Genomic DNA, 23,950 nt, shown 5'->3' with positions numbered 1-23,950 from the left:
CAGGGGACACGGGATCGTGCCCCGGTCCGGGAAGATCCCACATGCCGCGGAGCGGCTGGGCCTGTGAGCCATGGCCACTGAGCCTGCGCGTCTGGAGCCTGTGCTCCGCAACGGGAGGGGCCCCAACAGTGAGAGGCCCGTGTACCACAAAAAAAAAAAAAAAAAAAAAGAGAGCTTCCTATAAGATTGTCTTAGGTTTATTAATCCAAGGGTAGAGGCAGTTAACAACGGATCTGCCAAGAGAGGAGCTGCTAGGGTGGCAATGGAATTCAGCTTCTGTAACACAAAAAACAACACTCTAGTGGGCAAGCCTACATACGGTCCCATATGAGTATTTTATATTGACCAAGCCATTTCCTGTATATCCACTACATAAAACTTCCTGACTGCATATTCTCTTATGGGACAAAGACTATAAGCGATAGAATGGGTCTAAAATACTTTTTTCCTAATACAAAAGTAACGCTTACTGATGAAATTGCAGAAAAAACATATAAGGAAGAAAAAATGAGCCAAAATCTCAGAGAAAAACCTGTTACATTTTGTTACACGCCCTTCCAGTATTTTTTCCAAAATGCTTATCTTCATAATTTCAAACCAAAAAAAATTATATTGCCTTCTACTTATTACTATACTGGGAACATTAACATTTCATTGTATTGATACTTAAAAAATTTCTTAGTATTGGACATTTAGGCTATTTCCTTTACTTTCCAATGTTATTCATTATAAACAAAATATCTATACCTTCTAGGAAGCTTGTTTCAGCTCCATTCAGGGTCACATTTTACATACCGCAGTTACAGGAAAAAAGAAATCAACATGATCACACTGATTGCAGATGCCTGCCTGAGACTGCCTTTTATTAATGATGGCATGTTCTGCCTCTATAGAGAAGTGTAAAAATGGTTATTAAGGAAGAATCTAAAATGAAAACTACCTTCCTAGAACAGTGCTATGGATGTTCAATAAATGTTACTGAACAAGTAAAAAGTCTAATTAATTTTAAATGTCTCTATAAAGCTAAAGATTAAAAAATATAAAATCAAAAAAGCTCTGCTAAAAATTTGCCAATGAAGAAAACCTGGTGACAAGAATTTGGAAACAAAGAGAACAATGTTTTAGTAAAAACACATCATGCGGGCTTCCCTGGTGGCGCAGTGGTTGAGAGTCCGCCTGCCAATGCAGGGGACATGGGTTCGTGCCCTGGTCCAGGAAGATCCCACATGCCGCGGAGCGGCTGGGCCCGTGAGCCATGGCAGCTGAGCCTGCGCGTCCGGAGCCTGTGCTCCACAACGGGAGAGGCCACAACAGTGAGAGGCCCGCGTACCGCAAAAAAAAAACCAAAAAAAACCACACACACACACACAGAGAAACACATCATGCTCCTTATTTAGATACGGGCAACTGTATCAAGCGAGGTTCATACTGTAGCACAGGGTTTACTTTAGTTAAGTGTAATACAAAAACTCCCACAGCTTTAGTGTTTAAATCATTCCACAGCCAACAGAAAAGACTGCAAGAATAAATGTCCCTTTAAAAAAAAGAAAAAAAATTTGCCCAAATACCCAGTCAGTCCTCCTCAAAACGGTCAAGGTCATCAAAACCAAGAAATCTGAGAAACTGCCACAGCTAAGAAGAGCCTAAAGAGATCTGGCAACCAAACGCAATGTGGTGTCCTGAATGAGATCCTGGAACAGAAGAGGATGTTAGGTAACACCTGAGTTCATCTGTGTAAGTTCATGGACTTGGGTTAATAACAACAGTGGTTCACTGATTATAATAAATGTGTCATACTGATAATGCAGAATGGTAAGAAACTGGGAAATGAGGTGAGAAGTATATGGGAACTCAACTATCTTCTCAATTTTTCTGTATATCTAAAACAGTTCAAAATAAAAAGTCAATCATCTGGATCAATTTTTATCTTTTGTGTTCCAAACTCTTCTGATTCCAATAGAGAGCTCTCAAAAAATGAAACACAATCATATCTTTAATATAAAGAATTTAAACTTGACAAAATGAGACCAAAAAGGCCCACTTCGACAGTTCAGTTGTTACTGGCTATGTGGAAAAACTTACTGTTTGCCTTTTTGAAAACACTTTAAAATTTTCACTTCACAGAAGCAACAGATAGGTGAATAAGGGAAGTTTTTACCAAACCCTCTACTGGTGTTATAATATCCTCTTCAAAGGTTGAGCACAAAGAGAAACTGCTTATGCATAGGTCCTAGATTTATTCCTATTGAGTCAAGCCTTTGCAGAAGTAAGTTCCTTTTTTAGTACTGCAACTCTCAAATTTTTGGCCTTAGGTCCCCTTTAAACTCTTAAAAATTGACGGCTTCGAAGAGTTTTACTTCAGATGGGTTCTATCCATTCATTTTTATTGCATTAGAAATTAAAAGACATTAAAAAAACAAATTCATTTAATAATAAGCAAAGAATTGGTGAGAAGAGTTTTATTTTGCAAATCTCTTTAATGTCTGGCTTAATAGAAATAAGCTGGAGTTTCATATCTTCTGCTGTCAATCAGTTGTTGTATATGTTGTTTTGGTTAAAATATATGAAGATAAGCTGGTCACAGATAAACATTTAGTTGAAAAGAGGAAGTTCCCGCGGACCTGCTGAAAAGGTCCTGTGAACTCTCCAAAAGTCCTCAGCCCAAACCTTGAAAACAACAGCCCAAATCTTGGAAACAACTAACAGACACCTACAGGGTTCCCCATCCAATCTGCCCCTCCAGAGAACTCTGTCCACACAGATTTTAAAAGCGGCCACTTCAAGTGTTTTCTCCATTCACTAACAATGATTTCTTGACCTGCTTGTGTAATGCCAACGTTTTTAGAAAAGCAAATGGCAACCCAGTCTTCCCTAAAGTCCTACCACCAAAAAGAACCTGAAAATACCAATGCAATCATTTGCAAACATACACGGACTTTTGATAGTTGTACTAAGATAATAAGTACCAGGAATAAGAACATTTGTTAAAGTTTTAACTCCTATAGGTGGGGCTTGGTAAGAGCCAGTTTTCAGTTTTACACAACTTCTTGTTTAAAAGAGTGTTTTAATTTCTGAATATTAAGTATTTGGGAAGGCAAAGCATTGTTTCTATGGACCATCTATTAGTAAATGAAAATACACCAGTAAAAAAGAGACATGTCGGGACTTCCCTGGTGGTCCAGTGGTTAAGAATCCGTCTTCCAATGCAAAGGATGTGGGTTCGATCCCTGGTTGGGGAACTAAGACCCCACATGCCGTGGGGCAATTAAACCCACATGCTGCAATGAAAGATCCTGCATGCTGCAACTATGACCCAGCGTGGCCAAAAATAAATAAATAAATACATACATAAGAGGCATGTCATGGTGTTTACTTAATAAGCATTAGTCCCAATAAGTTCCTTTTCCACCACTTTTAATAAATCTTGGAAATGATAATCTGTATTTATACGGCCTCTAAATGACTTAAATTTATTATTGTTAAAGCCATATGAAAATATTGATATAAAACAGTCCTCCCATTGCTACTGCTTCTCAAACCTCAAAGAAATAGTTTCCTCCCCAGCCCTTCTGTACGAACAAGCTAAGTACAATCTGGTTTATAAACAGTAAGAGGGAATAACTAGATCACATGGAGGCCATCTTACTCTTCCAAAATGTCCTTAATAGATAACTACCAAAGTTACCTGGAGTGATTCATACAGATTTTTGCATATCCCAAAAGTCTCATCAAGCCTATAATGGAAGTATCCTTTTAAATTCAGAGGGGGCTTCCCTAGTGGCACAGTGGTTAAAAATCCACCTGCCAATGCAGGGGACACGGATTCCAGCCCTGGGCCAGGAAGATCCCACATGCCACGGAGCAACTAAACCAGTGCGCCACAACTACTGAGCCGGCGCTTTAGAGCTTGCAGGCCACAACTACTGAGCCCTCGTGCCACAACTACTGAAGACCACGCACCTAGAGCCCATGCTCTGCAACAAGAGAAGCCACCGCAATGAGAAGCCCACGCACCACAACGAAGAGTAGCCCCTGCTCGCCACAAGAGAAAGCTTGCACGCAGCAACGAAGACCCAATGCAGCCAAATAAATAAATAAATACATTTATTTTTTTAAAAAATTACAAAATTCACAAGGAAGGAGTCTAAGAAAGCTAAATCCCTAGAACAAATCATCTTCCACTTAAATGGACTGACAACATGATGGTCAATCATGAAAAGTTAACAGGAAAGCATTATTCATTTCAGGCCATTCACAGACATCTTATGGTCACTGAGTGAGTCCAGAAGAAATTTCAGATCCTTCTCCCTTAAAGCAATTATAACTGGTGCAAACGTTACTTCAATATACCTACACCAAACCATATTATGATCAAGTAGCTACAGTGTCACGGTTCCCCCCCTGCAAGGAAATTAGTTAGTAAGTAGTTTTGATTGTTTTCTTTCATACCTAGGATCCCAGTGAGGAAAAGGCAGTTTTCTGACAGAAAACTGAGACTGCTAAAGTTAAGAAAAGATTACATACTTCAGAAAGGTTCAAAAAATGATTTGTCAGGCTTCCTTGGTGGCGCAGTGGTTAAGAATCTGCCTGCCAATGCAGGGAACATGGGTTTGAGCCCTGGTCCAGGAAGATCCCACATGCCACGAGGCAACTAAACCCGTTTGCCACAACTACTGAACCTGCGCTCTAGCGCCCAAGAGCCACAACTACTGAGCCCACATGCCACAGCTACTGAAGGCCGCGTGCCTAGAGCCCATGCTCCACAACAAGAGAAGCCACCGCAACGAGAAGCCTGAGCACCACAACGAAGAGTAGCCCCCGCTTGCCACAACTGGAGAAAGCCTGCGCGCAGCAACGAAGACCCAATGCAGCCAAAAATAAATAAATAAATATTTTTTTTAAAAAATGATTTGTCAAAAAAGAAAAAAAAGATTTGTCGGGGAAGGGGTTTAGGAACAAGGTTGAACTCTGCCCCCTCAACCTTCACTCAGCAACACCCAAACCCATCTGGGCACCAAGGGCAGGGAAAGTTAAACATCCCACACCCTAACTTTAAGGCCTCATTAGATCTGTAAACACTTGCTGCTCTACACCTTTAGTACTTTACAAACTGGTGGTCACTCCTGGAGATTCAAAATCAAAGTCAGGAAGGGGACAGTAGTGACACTAAAAATCAGCCTGAGCCTCAGAGAAGATACTAAATCTTTGTTTTGTTTGATGTTCCATCTCAAGACACATTTGCAACTGCACTAAAAAAACAAACGAAAAATAAACAAATAGCCATACATTTCACTAAAAGCAAGTATTTAACAGCTCTTCAGTCCTGCTGCAATTAAGATATATTAACTATACGTCTAGCAATAAAAGTGGAAATAATTTGATCCCTAATAGCCATATCTGAAGTAAAAGACTGAAGCTTGAACCTGAACTGGAATTGCTAGGAAGCTGCTCTGTTTATCCCACCGCCGATCATCTAATATTTACACAAGGACAACCTGATAGTCTATTCAGTATACTCTAATTCTGACCATGCTTCAAGGCTAGATCTCCTGTATGAAAGATAAAAGGGTGTACTATTACACAGGCAAGCTCAATTTAGGATGGTAGATAAATAAATCTCATGTCCAAAACTCTTAAAATAAATTTATAATGTATCTCAGTGTTACTGTTTTAGAGAGAGCACTATCTTATTTCTTTCACATTTATTGCCACATTTAATAATCAATTTGGGGAATCCCCTGGAGGTCCAGTGGTTAGGACTCTGTGCTTTCATTGCCAGGGCCCAGGTTCAATCCCTGGTGGGGGAACTAAGATCCTGCAAGCCATGCGGCACGGCCAAAAATAATAATAATCGATTTGATTTAAAAGATGACCCACTTTAACCTAAAATATGAGGAAGTTCCAGCCTGATAAAACTGGTCCTCATTTGAATGGCTGCCTGGTATCAATGGGACACACTATAAAAACTCTTCTATTACCTACTTTCCCAGATTTTAAATAGAGGATTTTACAGCTGTGTCTACAGTTGAGACTTAAGAAAATCATCACCAAGAAGTCATGTAAGTCTGAAATACAGGCTCAACAAACCAGCTTTTTTCTCTCCTTGGCTTCCCTGCACATTTCCTGCGGCCTCCAACTAGATCCTCTTTATTCCTTAAATGTTGGTGTTTCTGCGAGTTCTCATGACCCTCACTCTCATTCCACACTCCTATTTCCTCCCTAACCCAATGCTTTCCCAGATGCCCCCAGGCAGCCCCCTCTCCCCATACTCCACCCACCTCCATATTCCCCCAACCCTATTATCTTCAACCATTCTATATGCAGTTTCCATTACTTGCACACATCCTACTATATAATCTAATTACTGATCTTTCTCACCAGCAGACTATGAGTTCCTTTAAGTCAAAGTTGTAAACTGCAGAACCTTAACACAATTCCTGGCACTTACTGACATATCAATAAATGTACTGAATTGGACCCATAACCAACCCCAAGGACCCAATCCATTTCTTCATTCACCAGAGCTGACGGAAAGGATTCCTTAGTTTCTTGTAGTGGAGCTGAGAATTTCTATTAATTCAAAGTCAACAGGTAAGAAAATTCCTTATATTAACAGCTGCCTAAACCTCATCAGGGAATTACCTAAACTAGTAGTTCTCAAACCTAGCTGAGCTTTCCAACGGCCAGAGGAGCTTCTTCCATATTCTTCCAATGCAAGCTAAGTGGTCACTGAAATTGATGAGCCAGGAGTTTCCACACAAATGAGCCAACCAACCAAAAGTATATGGAATGGCCAAGCTCATACACATTGTTAAGTTAAAAAATAAGGGCACACGGTTTACTTAAAATTTTATAATTACATTTTACAGGCAACTATAACAGACAAAACAAAATGGTACTGTACTTTGTTATCACATAAGGGCAGCTTTCTAGTACTGATTTTCCTTCAGTGCGTTAGGATAACCAGAAAGAAGCAAAGGAAGATCACACTCTCCTTCCCAAAAAGCCCAGCTAATTTCTGGGATCTACGAAAGGAGCCACTGCCCACCACATATTAGAAAGAAGAACACTGAACTTTATCTATAAAATTGTCCTTGGAATTCACTGGCAGTCCAGTGGTTAGGACTCGGCGCTTTCAATGCCATGGGTCCGGGTTCAGTTCAGTCCCTGGTCGGGAAACTAAGATCCTGCAAGCCGCACAGCACAGGGGGGAAAAAAAAATCCTACCTTAGCAGCAAGAACTAAGTTAACAAAAGGGAAAAGGGAACCCTGCTACGCTGCTGGTAGGAATGTAAATTGGTGCAGCCACTATGGAGAACAGTATGGACGTTCCTTAAAAACTAAAAACAGAGTTACCATAGGATCCAGCAATCCCACTCCTGGGCCTGTATCTGGAGAAAACCACACTTTGAAAAGCTACATGCACCCCAATGTTCATAGCAGCACTATTAACAACCGCCAAGACACGGAAGCAACCTAAGTGTCCATCAACAGATGAATGGATAAAGATGTGGTACATATATACAATGGATTATTATGCAGCCATAAAAAAGAATGAAATGATGCCATTTGCAGCAACATGGATGGACCTAGAAATTATCATACTGAGTGAAGTAAATCAAAGACAAATATATGATATCAGTTATATGTGAAATCTAAAAGATAACAGCAATGAATCTATGTACAACACAGAAACAGACTCAGACAGAGAAAATAAACTTAGGGGTACCAAGGGGGAAAGGGAGGGTCGGGGAGGGATAAATTAGGAGTAAGAGATCAACAGATAGAAACTACTATACATAAAATAGATAAGCAACAAGGGTTTACTGCATAACACAGGGAGCAATATTCAATAGCTTGCAATAACCTATAATGGAAAATTATATGAAAAAGCATATATATAACTGAACTACTTTGCTGTACACCTGAAACTAACACAATACTGTAAATCAACTACACTTCAATTTAAAAAAAAAGAATAAAAAGATTCATAATTTTCCATCTGCCGTCTCATGTAATCCCAATTTCATGTGGATATAGGCAATATAAATAATGGTTAAGAGTACTGTGTGGGCTCATATCAGGCTCCTCCACTTAGTAGTCAGGTGACCTTGAGCATGTTTACTTACCTCTTTATGCCTCATCATGTAAAGCAGGGCCAGAATTATCCTCATTTTAAAAGGCAGGTTAGGGCTTCCCTGGTGGCGCAGTGGTTAAGAATCTGCCTGCCAATGCAGTGGGCACAGGTTCGAGCCCTGGTCTGGAAGATACCACATGCCACGGAGCAACTAAGCCTGTGTGCCACAACTACTGAGCCTGCACTCTAGAGCCCGTGAGCCACAACTACTGAGCCCACATGCCACAGCTACTGAAGCCCACGCGCCTAGAGCCCGTGCTCTGCAACAAGAGAAGCCACCAAAATGAGAAGCCTGCACACGTAAGAGTAGCCATGCTCGCCGCAACCAGAGAAAGCCCACGCACAGCACAAGGCAGCCAAAAATAAATAAATAAATAAATTTATTAAAACAAACAAAAAAAGGCAGATTAATGGAATAAAACCTTGAAAATCCAACCTCAAGGCTGGAAGCTCAAGGATAACATGAAGATAATGGAACACACATCAGAAGCCAAATGTTTGGATTCCTGCTCCACGATTTTTCCATGAAATCCCTATTCTCTGCAAGTTTTCATGTCCTAGCTAGCTAATACCAACCGCCAAAAACAAATTACCTTGGATCCTAAATCAAATTTTAAACCCTGTTCCCCTCAAAAAAAAAAATCTGATGAGCAATTATCTATTAACATAAGTCAAGGATGTATTTTACACTTGGAAGACAGGAAAAGCCACAAGGTTAGCAGTGGAAAAAAAAGGTACTTATATAAAGGAACCCAGGAGAATGGGCTGCCATTAAGTACAATCTTTAAAAACCCCAAACTCACACCCTACACAAACCCCCGAAGCCAGCCTTCCGCTGGAAAATCTGGTGGCTGTTCTCAATTTGTCCAAAATATTGCATAAGAGCCTCTCTGGGAGAGGAAAAAGCTTGGAATATCTGGAATTTTACAAAATGGAGGTTATAGTCCCAAAATTCTTTCTAGACCTTGCTCATCTCCATGGCCTCACCCCCGTCCCACAACTAAAAAGACACCAGTGTACAAATCCTAAGAGGTCCTCACTCTCCCCGTCCAAGTTAAAGCCTGGCAAGGGTGACATGTTCCCATCTGGTTTAAGTATCACCAAATGATGAGCTGGTACAACCGCACAGAAAATTGGGAGGATCTTGCCTTAAAGACCTTGGCATTATGTGGTTTTGACAGGATTTGTCCTTTGTCTCTGGAGTTAGCAGTGGAGTAGATGGCCATGTTCAGGTAACTGTATGCCTCATAGGAACACATACTTAACGAAAGCTTCAGCCAACTACTAAAAACACACTCAGTTAAGTTTAAACTTAGTTCTCTAACACTACAATCTGATCAAGCTCTGAGGTGGCAAGAATTAATGTAGGAATGCACAAAAATCTGCCTAGGGCCACACAAGGAACATAGCTGGGAAGAGAAGCTCAGCCTAGCTACATGCTCACAATTAAACAAACACTTTCAACATTTAAAGATTCTAAAACTTTGTATGTACACCACTAGACAGTGTTTTAACACATGCAGAAAACCGTATTGAGTGAATTGCTTGATTCAAGACAAAAACAAAAAAGCCACACAGTAGAAATACAATATATACGGGTCCACCTAAGAAGCAATGTTATGAGATCCCATAACATATTTGAACAAAAAAACACGGTGGGGCTTCCCTGGTGGCGCAGTGGTTGAGAGTCCGCCTGCCGATGCAGGGGACACAGGGTCGTGCCCCGGTCCGGGAAGATCCCACATGCCGCGGAGCGGCTGGGCCCATGAGCCATGGCTGCTGAGCCTGCGCGTCTGGAGCCTGTGCTCTGCAACGGGAGAGGCCACAGCCGAGAGAGGCCTGCGTACCGCAAAAAAAACCCACGGTGAATCCAAATCTGTATGATCATATAGAAACTCTAATTAGATTTAAAAAAAAAAAAGTCTGCCTACTTCTGAGTAAAAGAATAAAATATTATCGGGCTCTGTCCTGAAGACCAAAATAAACCTTTTCCCTGACACCTCTTCTACTTTTCTCCTCACTTTACAAGCAACTTATTAAAGACTCAATCTACTAACCCTTCAGGCAAGAATTGGGACTATTTAAATTATGTTACACAAAATATAATGCTCTCCATCTGCAGGGCTTCCACAGCATCAGAGCCTTCCCACACTAGGGGAAATTAAATAATTTTAAACACTTCTTAAAACAAAGCTTACCAACCTCCTGCCTGTATAACACACATACACTGCAAAATTTCTGAAGTAATTTATAACAGCTCTACCTGAAAAAACTTTTTTATTTCAACTAATTTAAAAGAACATCCAGGTACAGAAAAGCTTCATCTTAACCAACAGAAGAATTTACACTTTGTATATTCTAGTTTTGATGTTGGGCTTTTGACTTTTCAAGTTTCACTTTTAAAAATCCCTTCGCTGTAGGAGAAGTGAGGGATATGTATTTGGCACTAACCCTCATCTCTCTAAATCTGTCCCCAGACCCTTCTTAGCAGCGAGCAAGTAAAAGCTTTGGAATTTAAGCTCCTTGCAATCCATCAATTAATCTGGACAACAGCTCTAAGTCAGTGTCAGATCTCCTTATAGCAGATAAGAAGGCATACACCGGAAAAAAATAACTTTGTCCAAGGTCATGACGGTATTAGATTCAAGACTCTACCCACTCATTTAAAAAAATTTAGAAACACTGACTCCTTCTTTTACGTAATAGAAAAAATAAAAATCCACATACACCCCCCTTGATAAAGCTTATTTTTATCCCTGCAAAATATTTCTTAAAATTTACGTCAGTTGTAAAATAACATTTCCAAGTGAAAGGGAATCAACAAGTTTTAAAAAAAGCTGTTTATTATGTCACCTTCTGCCTAGTGATGTTTAACTTAGTTCCTGAAAAATGAAGTTATTATTTTGGGGAGGAGAGTGCTTAGACGTTAAGGGGTTATTTACAGAAAATATTTTTCAATGGCTTGACTTTTAAATCACTTCTTTTGAACATCTGAGGCTACCTAAATGTTCATCAGCAATTCTGCTGAAACAGGAACTGCATCATCGAGGCTGGAAGTGGAACCACCATCTTCACAGTAAAGTGAACCTAATGACATCCTGACCAGCCACTCATTAGACCCTTTGACTCTCATTTCCTTCAAACTCCTTTTCCAGAAGGGACTTCGTTCTACTTCTTGGTCACCCCCGACTCCCAGCTCTATGCTGCTGAGATGACGTCAGACAGGAAAATGGACCAAGGGCAGAACAGGGAACGACGGGCACCACCTCCAACCACCACCTCTGACCACCATGCCTCTGCATCCAGGAGCTGGCCTGACAGCGGTCAGGTTCCCACACAGGCTCCAACAAACGTGTCACAAAGCAACAAAGGCCCTGGAAAGACTGAGAAATCCAATCCCCATCCTGATTAGGCAAAGAGTGGCCATCTCTCACTAAAGGCTAGAAACCTCATTCCTAATTGCCCAAATCTCACTCACCCTGAATAAGACAAAAGCTAAGCCAAGTTGTTCTCTACACCTGAGGTCACTAGTTTGCTCTCAATTCCAACACTGCTGCTCTGCTTTCCGCCCTCTTACACCCAGGAAAATACGTAAAGGGGCTATATTCTCTACACTTTTGTGTATACTTGAATTATTTTCATAATTTAAAAAATGTCATTTATACCCTGGAAATGAAGGCTCTAGCAGAGCAAAGTAACTGGTCTTAAGTCCAGAAAGAAAACTTAAATGATTAAAAGAAATAAAACAGAGGAACAGATGGGATGACTCTAGGCCATGTCCAAAGGCATATGACAATAATGCTTTAAGAGGAATGGTCTACAATTAAAATTCTGAATGTTTAAAAAAAAATTTTAAAAGACAAGAATACATTTAGTCAAATTCTTCCATCTTACAGTTATGAAACAGAAATGTCCCACTGCCCTAGAGGCGGCTTCTCCCCATTAGTCTTCATAAACTTGGAGGTTGAAAAAGCAAAGTCACCACTGAACTCATCTAATATTTAATGACAGAAAAAGCATTTTTAGAAGAATTTGTTTTAGGTGTACAAAGGTAATGTCTCATTTTTCTCTTTAATCCCATGCTAGGACACAGCAGGTGATAAATACTTAAGAAATCCTTGTTAAGCTGCATACAATTCTCATGTCTTAGACAAGTTTCTCACAACTCAGATTTTAAAATCCAGTTATTAGTTTCTCACACCCTAAGTAACCGAAAGTAAATGAGAGTGGCCCAGTGACATGGCACGGACCCACTCACCCCAAAGAGACTCACTGGTGTGCTTCTGATGATTCCTCTTCAAGGGACCCAAACTTAGAACTTTCTGAAAGTATAGTCAGTCCTTCAGTTCCCAACATTTATTCCACATTATTAAAAAAAAATTTTTTTGAGACTGCAGTGATCTTCTACACATAAAACAGGTATATTAGCATAATCTCCAAAGAATATCTAATTCTCTTAGGAAGGAAAAATCACACCACCAGCTCAATGCAAGGACTGTACAATGAGGAAAGCAAGGTCTTTCCAGGTTACTGGTTTTTAAACCCATAGATGGCCTTTGCCAAGAGATACACAAGTAGGCTTCGTGGAACCTAAATCCAGGAACCTAATTAATCAGCACTTTCATTTGGGGGCATGAGGTCTCCCTCTATCCTTTTCTACAACCAAACTTTAATGTGGCCCAATTAAAACAATGAGAGGTTACCAGAGCCTGCAAAAAGCTCCCATTTACAACACATAAACCAGATTCCTTTTTGTTTTTATTTTAAATTGAATAGTTCACAATGATATTTTTGCCTTTCTAAAAGAAAATTCTCTCACTGGCAGATTTCTGTCTGCCTATATTAAAGTATTGTAATAAGCATCCTGAACTTTGTTATTGTCTCCCAAACTAAACAAATAAGTAAATGAGTTTACTACTGATCTGTCAATCGGAAATAAAAAAAATTAAGGACCTTAGAGACAAAGAATGAAACCGAGGGTTGATCATTTTCTCTAATTTTCCTTATCAGTGTCTCTCAATAATGAACTCAACACCCCAGCTTTAAATCAGAACATTTACTAAGACTCTTTGAAGGCAATTCTCTAGTCATTCTGCTCTTTAGAAAAGGTTTAGACTGCATGTTTAAAAACAAATCCTACAACCACAGGAAAGGAAACTTTTCCAGTGGGGGTGGGGATGTAAACCTAAAGCTGTCTCACATTTGCAGTATCACTCACATTCCATTCTAAGAGTCTATTATTAACTTGTTGATTAGTTCACTAAGAGTTACAGCTAGATGGATGTCTGGGAGTGTGACCAATCTACCACTGGCAAAGTCAAATTTAGCCAATCACCCATTCAAAGGCTACAACAAATGAAGTTTGTTTTTACTTTAAGGCAGATGCATTTAAACTAAAACTGTAGGACTTAATCCAGCCTCCTACCAAGTGAGAAAAAAAAGTTCTTCTTTTGAGAGGTATAGTTCTAAATTTCTCTTTAAAAACTAGTTACAATTGGGTACAGGGTTTCTTTTGCGGGTGATAAACATGTTCTAACAGTGTGATGATGGTTGTAAAACTCCATGAAAATACTAAAAACTACTGAATTGCACACTTTAAATTGATGAATTGTATGGTAAATATATTATGTCTGAACAAAACTGTTATTTTTCAAAAGTAATTATAAGTTCTTCCTTTGCTCAAGGATATTTCTATTGATAAGCTTTTCCCCCAAATATTAAAAGGTTTAAGGTGGCAAGGAATCACAGCTAGAGAAAAATTTCATGACACCAAAGAAACTGGAAAAACAACAGAGAGGATTAGGCCACAGTCAAGCAAACCTAACATTAGGGAGAATGATGGGCTGGAATGAGAGTAAAAGAGCTCTGTATCACTCACACCTCCCCCCGTACAAAGAGAAGTATATTTAAGTTCCTTCATGTTCTAAGGGCGGAACCAACAGGCTCAATCAAAGACACTGACTGGATTAAGACACTGACTGGATTAGAACATTTGAAAGTTTTACACTTTGGCTATGAAGCCTAAGGGATCAAACTAATGACCACAGGAAGTTAAAGGTGAAAAATGTGTCTATTGTGCCATCTGGGGTTTGACTTAAATCTCTAATGTCTGGACACCTCCAGAGAAGAAATTTGTGGAATCTGCCTATCTATGGCCAAATGTTACATGTTTGAGAGCAACAGAGTAAATCACTGAAGCCATCAAATACATTCCTATCAAACTCGAGAGACTGAGAAAGTATTTACTGAGCAGCCCACTATTTCTTGCCTAATAGTTACACCCCTAAAATTAATCACCCGCAAATACCACAAAGTGACATGGAAAATTCGTCCTTAAAAAGAAATCTAAGTACATCAAGAAGGAAATGAAAATTTGCATCTAAAGGTAACAAACCAGAAGTCAGATTAATTGTAAATTGGAAAAAAAAAAAAAAGTCCAGGAAACAAGCCTAGTTATCCTACATACTTGATGTAATTTGAAAATAGGTTTGTTTACTACCCTCTTTAAACTTATAACTCAGGATCTGAATAACATCTTCTTGATTTTATTACCTTTTATCATATTTATCTTACTATATTTTCATTAACAAATTACTGTGAACCTCAAGTTTCAGTAGCAAAGCAGTTTTAGGACCATCACTAAGAAGCAGCTATAAATTGAAGCTACGTTAAGTACCATTAATTAAAGATGCAAAGTTAAGGACAAAAGGAAATAGAAATGCTTTGTAATTCTTCCCCTTATCTCCAAGAAATAAAATACCAATAAACCCAATCCCCATTTTAATACAGTCACTTGTATTCCAAAAACTTAGTGGTAACAAATCATCTAGAAACACGGGCATTATATAGCTATCGCCATGGAAAATATTTCTTATCTCTTGGTTTGTTGTTGCTTTATTTCAACTATATGAAACCACTTGTTCACAGTTAGCGTTCTAAAAGAAAACGGTTTCTAAAACAAAGACTTGTTTACATCTCCATCTCTTAAGATCCCTTTGTTCCAACAAGACCCTTCTTCAAGAGCTACAACTTCTGGAAAGGTTTCCCTTTTTGCGGTTATATCAACTGGAAATACTCCCAAACTCTTTCCAATTGGCACAGGAGTTTGTTAAACAAAGGAGGAAGAAGCCTCCTCCACACAAAGGAGGTCTCCAAAACAGAGCACTGGTTATGTTTGTGGATTATTTATTTGTGCCTCTTTAATACCCTTCTTCGGCTGTAGTAAGTACCACTCTCAATACAAAATGGATACAAAATGGTGGCCATCACGTCTGTCTGACATTCAGAATGGGGAAAGGCAGTAAGATCACACATTTTGCAGAGCTTACCATTAATATTCTGGCCAAGATGCTGAGATGAGTAGCCAAACCTAACCAGAGCAACACTATCTTTCTAGGAAAAGAACCCGACAAAAGGAATAGGAAAAGAAAGTAGATAAAGGGTTTACCCCAGCCCTAGTGCACCACAATACCAACATGGAGGACAACTCCCCCCCAGGAACCGACTGCACACTTGGGCTACCGAGAACTTGCTCAAGTTGCCTAGTTTCAGAATGGACGCCCATGGATGCGAACGCGGACTATTCACAGTCCCCGTCCCTAACGCTGACACAAAGCTCCGCTGCTACCTGTCCATGCCCTATTCTTCCACAACTAAAACCCTGGCCCCAATCACCGCACAACTTCTGCAGGCCTCTGCGCTCCAACCGACACGCACTTCCCTTGAGCAACGACAATCAACCTTGTCTACTTCTTGAGAGAAAGGCGTCTATTCTCAATCATCTCCCCCATCCTAACTGACCAGTTATTCCCGGAGACAGGTATTTCATCTCCATTTCAAACTAGTCCAAGAAAAACTCCAATATAGAGTCCGCATTTCAATTCGGGGGGAGGGGGGACTTGGGATCAGAGAGACTCAGTCGGGATCTCCCTCGACACAGCTCTCCAGGCTGAGCGGTTACGCACAGAACCCCTCAACTCCAACGTCATTACAAAGAACAAGCCTAAGAAAGAAAGGGGCGGGAGGGGGGGCTTCCTCCGAGGGAGCGGGGGCGGAGCGGGGAGAAGCTTCTCAAACTGTCGGAAAAGCAGTTAAACCTCCGGCCAACGGTCCCGGCCCATCCAACTGCTCAGGCCGCCTCGGCCGGTCCGAAAGGTGGGCACAGCCCAGGGGTCCGGAGTTTGCGGCCGGGGGCTGGGGGAGGGGAAGTGACGGGAGAGGAGGGGAGGGAAGGGGGAGGGGAGGAAAGGAGGAGGGGAGGGGGCAGGGGCCGGCAGGGCTTCTCCGCCGACGTTGCAGCCGTTGGTGACCGTTTCGGGAACACCCACCCTCACGCCCACCCGGGCAGGGGGCTGCGCTGGGGCCTCCGCTCCGGGTCGGGACGCGGGGCGGCCTCCGCCTTCGGGGCTGACACCGCCCGCCGCGTGCAGCTCTCGGGGCGGGGACCGGGGAGCCTCTGTGCGGCCGCCCCCCGAACCCCACGCTCACGCCCCCTCAGCACGTCCGCTCGGCCCGGCCCGCGGTGCCCCCGTCTGGCTCCGTCGCCCCGCCTAGTCCCCGGCCCGGGGGGCCCGCCAGGGGTCCGGGCCGGGGCGGGGGGTCCGGGGCCGGAGGGTGGGGCGCCAGGTGAAGCCGCCCGGGCCGCCGCCGCCTCCACACAAAGGACCAGGGGCTCCGCCGCCATATTGAAAACTTTCCTCCTCGCGACAACTCGCGGGGCGCGCACCCCGCACCCCCGGCGCCCCGCACCCGCCGCACCCGCGCCCGGGGGCCTCCGCGCCAGCCCGCCCTCCGCCCCGCGGGCTCCGGCGCACGGCCGCGACCCCGGTGCCGGTGGTGCTGCCGCCTCTCCGTCCGGATACGAACCCCGGCCGCGCTCCGTCCGCTGTCCCCTCGCCCCGCGCAGAGGCCCAGCCGCCCGCCGGCCGGCCGCGAGCCCCGCTCGAGACTCACCGGCGGCGGCCGCACCTTGCAGATCCCTGTCTGCTCGGCTATGGGCCGAATCTTGTGGATGAAGGCGAAAGGGTCGGCGAATTCCTCCCAGCTGGGCTCGAAGACCGGGCACTCGGGCGGCGGCAGGAACTCGCCCAGCGGGCCGGGGCCGCCGAGGGCCGGCGCGGGGCGCGGGCCAGGGGCCTCCATCCTCGCGGCGCCGCGGACGCGGCTGAGCGACGGTTCTTGGCCTCCTCCGGTTCCTTGGCCTTCCTCCTAATTCTTCTCCTTCTTCTTCTCCTCCTCTTCCTCCTCTTCTTCTCCTCCTCCTCCTCAGCCTCGGATCCGGTTCCTCAGACTCCGACTCCTCCGACTCCGACACCGACCGACGACGCCGCGCCGCGCCAGCCACGCCGTGCGCCTCCGCCGCCACGGCGAGGAAAAGGAGTCCCACCCCACCCCCACCCGGCCCGTGCTGAGCGCCCGCCCCCGGGCCGGGCGGGGCGGCCCCCGGGGGACGGAGCTCGTCCTCACGGTCCAGCCCAGCCGGCAGCCACTGACCACTGACTACGTGCCAGAGCCCCTTCCCTCCCTCGGGAAGTTACGGGTCTGAGGGAAAAGCCGGGCCCACGGGTGTACGCTCCGTCCCGTCCCGCCCCGTGGGAAGCGCCGTAGTGGAAGTGCAAGGACACCTGGTCAGACCCCGAGGGGCGCAGGGTGTTGGGGACGGAGGAGGCTTTTCCAGGTAGAGGGAAGAGCTTGAACGTGACAACAGCCTGTAGGTGAGAAAACAACAGTTAGGAGGATAATAAACTAACACTCTGATCACTTCATCTCCTAGGCCCTGTGCCACGTGCTTTCATGGTTAATCTTTAATATACACAGCAACCCTACGAGGCAGGTACTCGTTTCCATTTTACAAATAACGACAGAGAGGCATAGGTTGATTAAGAAATTTGCCCAAATTCCTAGGTTAACAAGTGGTGGAGACTTCACTTATTGGAAGGTAGGGTGTTGCAGGGAAGTGTGGTCCGCGAGCAATACACGGCGAAACTGGATGTGAGAAGAGCGGGAGCCTTGAAATAATCCAGATGAGGAATGATGGGGCCTAAATTAAGGCAGTGGTGCAATTCATTAGGAGGGAGGGATGCAAATGGAGGGCATAAAAGTGACAAATTGGGGAGGAGCGATTCAGGGGTATAGGTACATGCCTGAGTGGGTGCGGCCACTGGCATCGCTGGGGAACAAGAAGTCAGTCTGGGGAGGGAACTCGTGGGTCCACTTCTGGCCATGTTGAGTCTGAGGTGTCTGGTACAGTTAGAGATACCCAACAGGCTCAGCATATAAACCAGAAGGGGAGAGATCAGAAGTGGAGATGTAAATCTGGGAGTGATTAGCCTGAATGAGAGCCCTTCTTTATCTGATGCTTACTGTAAGACATCCTTGTAAATGCCTTGTGTGTACTGGTATATTCGCTCCTTGAAGCTTCACTCCCACCCCGCTTGGGAGGCACTGCTATTACCCCCATTTTGCAGAGCAGATCATGAAGGCGCTTTAAGAGGTAAGAACAATTTTGACACATGGTGGGGGGGGGGTCAGGTAATGTCCTTCCCCAGAAAAGGGGAGAGAACTCAAAAAGTAGGACTTCAACATTAAAAAAGATCTCTTTTATCCAGAAAGCAGCCAAACCCATGGAAGGCCCTGTTTGCCAGGGCCTCCTTCGTAGGTAGGTGTCAACAGAGTTCTAGCCCTGCTTTTAGATTCACCTGGAGTAAACAAGTCTCATCCTTGAGGATTCTTCGACTAAAAGGCCGGCGAGGGGAGAAAGCTCCTCTTCAGTAAACTCTTAAGTAAACCGAAAGGTCCTTGGAGAAGGCAGGCCTTATTTGTCTAGGGCTTTGGGACCTACCTAAGCCATGACAATGGAGACTGAGGCCAAGGGCAGCTGGCATCCTAGTAGAGAAAAAGTCATCGGTGTAAGAAGGATATGAGATAGCAAGTTAGAATCTAGGTGCGGGGGATAGAGGAGTCGGCTGCAAAAAATGGTTTTAACTTTTCTGAATCTTTCAAATTTTTTCACAGTAAAACGTTGGAGAGAAAAAATCCTCGTTGTTGCTCTTTGCCGTGGGCGGTCTGTGCTTTAGAGGGTCTCGCTAGACTTGATTTCCTGTCATGTGCTCTTCCCTAGGAGTAACGTTAAGACTATTTTCACACTTAGCATTGGCATCCGCCAAGCCAGGTAGGCATAACTTTGAGGAAAACTCTAGACACGTACGGATTACGACCGTGATGCAGGACAGCGAACCCACGGAAAACTCTCCAGTCCCCAGCTGCCCGCGGGCCGCCCCCGCCCCTCCCGGCCTCGCGTCCCCAACTTCCGGTAGCGACCCCAGCCACGGGATTTCGTGGCTCCAGACGGCGCAGCGGCAGTCGGCTCCCCGCGGACGCGTCGTGACGCTGAGAGAGGGTCGGCCGCCGGACGGCGAGGGGACCAGAGTTCCTCCGGAAAAAGGTGCTGCGCCCGCGGCCGCTCCTCCCGCGGGGAGGCGGAGATGCTCCCGGCCCTTTATGATGTGTGTTTACATGCGCGGAGGGATCTACCCAGCTGACAGCGGCGCCGCGCCGGTCCTTCTTTTTTTAAAGAGCCCGGCCGCGGGCGCTGATTGGCCGGCCGGCGTGGGCGCTGATTGGCCGAACGGCGCGGCGCTTGGGGGCGGGGCACGCGCCTCATTGTCTGCTCCGCGGCCGCAGGCTCCCCAGTGGCTGTGCTGCGCTCTCTGTCGGAGGTCGGGGTCTCTGGGCAGCTGGCAGCGAGGCAGGGGCGGGCCAGCGTCGCGGCCGGATCCGGGGCCGCGGCCGGTGGGTGGCAGTCCCGGCGGCCGGAGCGTAACCGAGCCCTGTCCGGGTGCCACGTGTCCAGGAACCCCTCCTCACCCGGGACGACACCCCGCCCCGCCGGGCTCCGTCTCCAGCCGCCGCCTGTGTGCGGCCCCGGAGCCTCGCACATGTCCCTGGGGTCTCTATCCTCCTCCTGCCCGCTCAGCCCCCAGGCCTCCCGAACAGCCTGCCCGACCCCACCCGGCCCGCGCCCCTGGCTCTGCATCCTGCACCCCGGGCCGGCCGCCCGGTGATGGGGCGCCGCCGCGTTCCTTCCGGGCGCCGCAGACTCGCAAACTCGGGGGCGACCTGGTCCCGCGCCCACCTCCGGACTGGGCTCCGGGAGTGGGGAGGCCGGCTCCCCGGCGGCCGCGAAGGGGGCGGCCCGCGCGGCACGTAGCGCACGTGGAGGGCAGCTCCCGCCCCGAGGCCGCCGCCGCCTCCGGCTGCTTTCCTGGCGCGCGGGGTGGGCGTGCGTCTGCCCTCCGCGCGGCCCCCGGTCTCTGCGAGCGTCCCTTGCACAGCGCTCGTCCCTCCCCAACGCTGCTGGACCTCCTCTCTCCTCTCCTTTCCCCTAATTTCACCGACGCACAGGCCTTTCCTTAGCCTCCTCACGATCCACCTCGGCCCCTACCACTAGTCCACTGTCGTCCTCTCCCACCCCTTTGGGGGCCCGAATGCTTGGTGTCAGATGTCCCCTGTGGAGACAGACCCACAGACCTTGAGATCTCAGGATGAGCTGCCGCCTTGGTGGCCTCCGTGTTTTGCTTTATTTTGTGCACTCCCACGGCGTCTCTCTATTCCTGTTCCTTTAACCAGGCATTTGTCTTTTTCCACTGCCGTCCCTGCCCTCGTGCCCTACACAGGCAAGGGTCTCCACCGGATTGTAAACCGCTGGAGGGAGGGAGTCACGGTCTCCAGCCCGGGACCAGGCACGTGGTAGGAGCTCCACACGTTTGTTGAAGGGGAGGGGAAATGGCCTTTAGTGTCTGTGGCTCTGTCTGGCTGAGGATGGAGTTTTAGACCGGACAAGGAGAAGAATCTGGTTGCCCAGGGTAAGCAGGAAGAGGTCTCACAACAGATCAGTGTGGGGGGGCGGGGGAGGCACGCACTGGGATGCGCCCCTGACATTCCCCAGCTCCCCTGCCCTGCTTATTTCCCTGGAACCAGCAACCCCTCCTGCTCTGCTGGACGTCTCTTTGTTGGGACTTCTGTGCTCCCGGTTCTGCCCCAGCCGCAGCTATGGGGGCTGCCCTTGCAGATCAGCTCCCACGGAGACAAGGGTCTCATCCCTGGGCTTCTGTCCCTGGGAGCATCCTCTCTTCCTCTTCAGTCATGGGACCCCTTCTCTCTGGCTCAGCCCAAAGGGATCCAGGATCAGGACTTTGGTTTACCTGGGTGTGTGGGTCCCTCTCCAGGGAGGCTCAGTCCTGGTGCCGCCAGCCCTGCCCATAGGGCTGGGGCAGGGTAGCAGCGTTACCCACACTGCCTTCGGGGTGTTTCCTCCCATTCAGGTTGGGCCACTTTGGAGGTTCTGAACTCTGCTGGGAAAAGGTGAGAGGCAGAGAGAAGAACTCAAGTTCCTTGTTCACACTGCAGCCGCCACCGTCACCCCTAAGGAAGGTCTCTGGACTGAGGACCCCTCTCAGCATGCTCGAGGGCCTTGGATAGTTGGAATGTTTGAAATTCTCTGCATCCAGGATGAAAGTCTTGCAACAGGAATAAAAGGACTTCTACACTAATTATATCTGAACTTCCCAGAGCACTCCCGTTCAACCAAATCCTGTCACATGTCTGGCACAGGGTCTGACACAAAATCCTAACGCTGAGTCCCTTTCTTCTCTCCCCTGGCAGGAAGGGATGCTATCTGCGCACCTAGAGATACTGTGCGACCAGGAATAGGACCACACCAGTGGCTGGGAGTAATTCATAGTCTATGGGACATACCAACCCCGTGAAGTAGATGGGTGATACTGTCGCCATTTTTCAAATGGAGAAACTGAGACTCAGAAGAGTTTATTAGGCAAAATCACACAGGTAACAACAGAGCTAGGACTGGAATGGGAACACTGGAGCCTGTGATCTTCCCTAAACACCAAGCTGAGGAAAGAGAACATGGAAACCCCATCCCAAATCTGACCACCAGCTGGCCCTGCAGCTGCCAACATGTGTCCATTCTCTCCCCTCTAAGCCACACTGGTTTCACACTTTCTGGACTGTCATCTATAGTACCTTCACTTACATTCTAACGGTTTCACAAAACAATACTTGCCCTTATACAGTGACGCACGTGCCGGTCGAGACTCATGAGGTTGACTTTGTAACCTATTATGGATTCTGACCCTCAGTTGGAAAAATGCTGCTTGGAGGTTAGTTTTTCCTGTTGTTTGCTAACTTTCAAGAAGATGTAGCTGCAGTAGTTTCTTCACACCCACCTCACCTCAAGGTTTGGCCATTGCTCCTTGCCATGTCTTCCCTACATCCTCCAGAACGCTGTCCACATCACATACAAGATCAATCCCTATTGCTTATCTCTTCGGTCTGTTTTGTACTGTTTATTATTCACTTGGCTGCAATCTTCTATTCATTTCCCTCCTACCTCTGCCCACAGCCCTTCAACTCAAGGGGTCACTTTGTGCCCCATCTTTTCAGGTGCCCAGTATAAGACCAGGACCTAGCATAGTCTTCAAGTCTCCCAAGACCTGACTTAGAGCAAAGGCCAAAGACTCAAATGCCTTCAGGGGACAGAAATAAATGAGAGAAACCAGCCAGGTGGACTCTGAAGAAGAGAATGCACGTCCGGCGACCGGGGCCATCACTGCTCAGGCCAGGGTGGCAGCAAGTTGCAATTTTCAAGAGAAGCCAGAAGTCTAATTATTTATACAATCTCTCCTAATTTTTAGATGTTCAATCTTCAATCAAATTTCTAAAAAACAGTGTGTGGCCCAACCAGACGTGCTTGTGGTCCGAGTGTGTTCTGGGTGGAGCCACCTCCCTGGAGAGGCTGGTGGGATGATGAGTTTGCTGACCTTCAGGGAGAACAATGGTTACCAAGGGAGCACCAGAGAGAGATGCTGAGGGATAGAGGTGAGCTCCTGCCCATCTCCCCACCTCCCTGCCGGGGCTCAAGTTCATGCTTCTAGGCTGGAAGGAGAGCTCTAACTTCCAGCAAAGTCTGGAGCCCACACCTGGGACACACCATGGCAACAGGCATAGCATCTCAGACGGCTCACCCCGATCTGCGCTGCTGCCGAGGGACCTGCCAGGGCTTGTTTAGTATTTATTTTCATTTTACATCCACTGTGCTTCAATTAAAAAATACCTATTTTCCCCTCTTCCTCCACTGTTTGCCCCCTCTAAGGCCCTCAGAGGAGTGCGAATCAGGTGCCAAGATGCAGAAGTGTTCTCAAAGTGCTGTGTGTCTGTTTAAGAGTCTAAAAGTAAAAATTTGGGTGGGGATTTAGGAATAAAGGGAGATGGACGTCTCAAATATGACAGAAAGGAAGGCATTGCTGGTCTCCGTGTTTGAAAAACAGTCATTGTTAGCACAAAAGTGCTGACATTTATTGAGTGCTTGCTGTATGCTGGGCATTTTCCTGTGGATGATTTCTTCTCATCCTCATAAGAACACCTGAGAGTAGCCATCGTTATCTTTAGTTTCTAGATGAGGAACTGGGGCTCAGAGAGACTGAGTCATTTGGCCAAGGTCACATGGCCAGTAAGTTTAGCAGAAGCACATTCTGGCCCGAGTCTGAGTCTAAGTCGAGAATCTGAGCTCTTAACCATTGCACACGTATTGCACTTCTCTGTTGTACTGCCCGGTCCTCCTGGCACTGCTGTGTCCCTGGCACCTAGCACATGTTTGTGGAGGAGGTAGATGACCACTCACCGTATCGCATCATCCCGATAACTAGTGACTTAATACATACTTGTTGAGCTCGCTCTCTGGGCCAGGTACTGTGCGAAGTGCTGTGGATGTGACATTGGATAAAACAAAGGCCGGGC

The 23,950-nt window shown here is 46.1% G+C and overlaps 1 protein-coding gene across 2 annotated transcripts in view; it reads right to left on the bottom strand.

Annotated features, from left to right (window-relative positions):
- Positions 1-17,855, bottom strand: part of KDM5B (lysine demethylase 5B) — a 76,803-nt gene extending 58,948 nt beyond the window's left edge. For both annotated transcript variants that reach the window (XM_029228844.1, XM_029228845.1), the window contains exon 1: positions 17,090-17,855. In XM_029228844.1, the coding sequence (XP_029084677.1) occupies positions 17,090-17,278 (189 nt within the window). In that variant the 5' untranslated portion in view covers positions 17,279-17,855. The remainder of the gene's footprint in view (positions 1-17,089) is intronic.
- Between the last annotated feature and the right edge of the window lie 6,095 nt (positions 17,856-23,950).

Source organism: Monodon monoceros, unplaced genomic scaffold, assembly GCF_005190385.1.
Source record: "Monodon monoceros isolate NGI ecotype Baffin Bay Population unplaced genomic scaffold, NGI_Narwhal_1 Super_Scaffold_18, whole genome shotgun sequence".
NCBI classification, from domain to species: domain Eukaryota; kingdom Metazoa; phylum Chordata; class Mammalia; order Artiodactyla; family Monodontidae; genus Monodon; species Monodon monoceros.
Note: the sequence above shows the minus strand (reverse complement) of the source record. Positions and strands in the feature narration are given on the sequence as shown.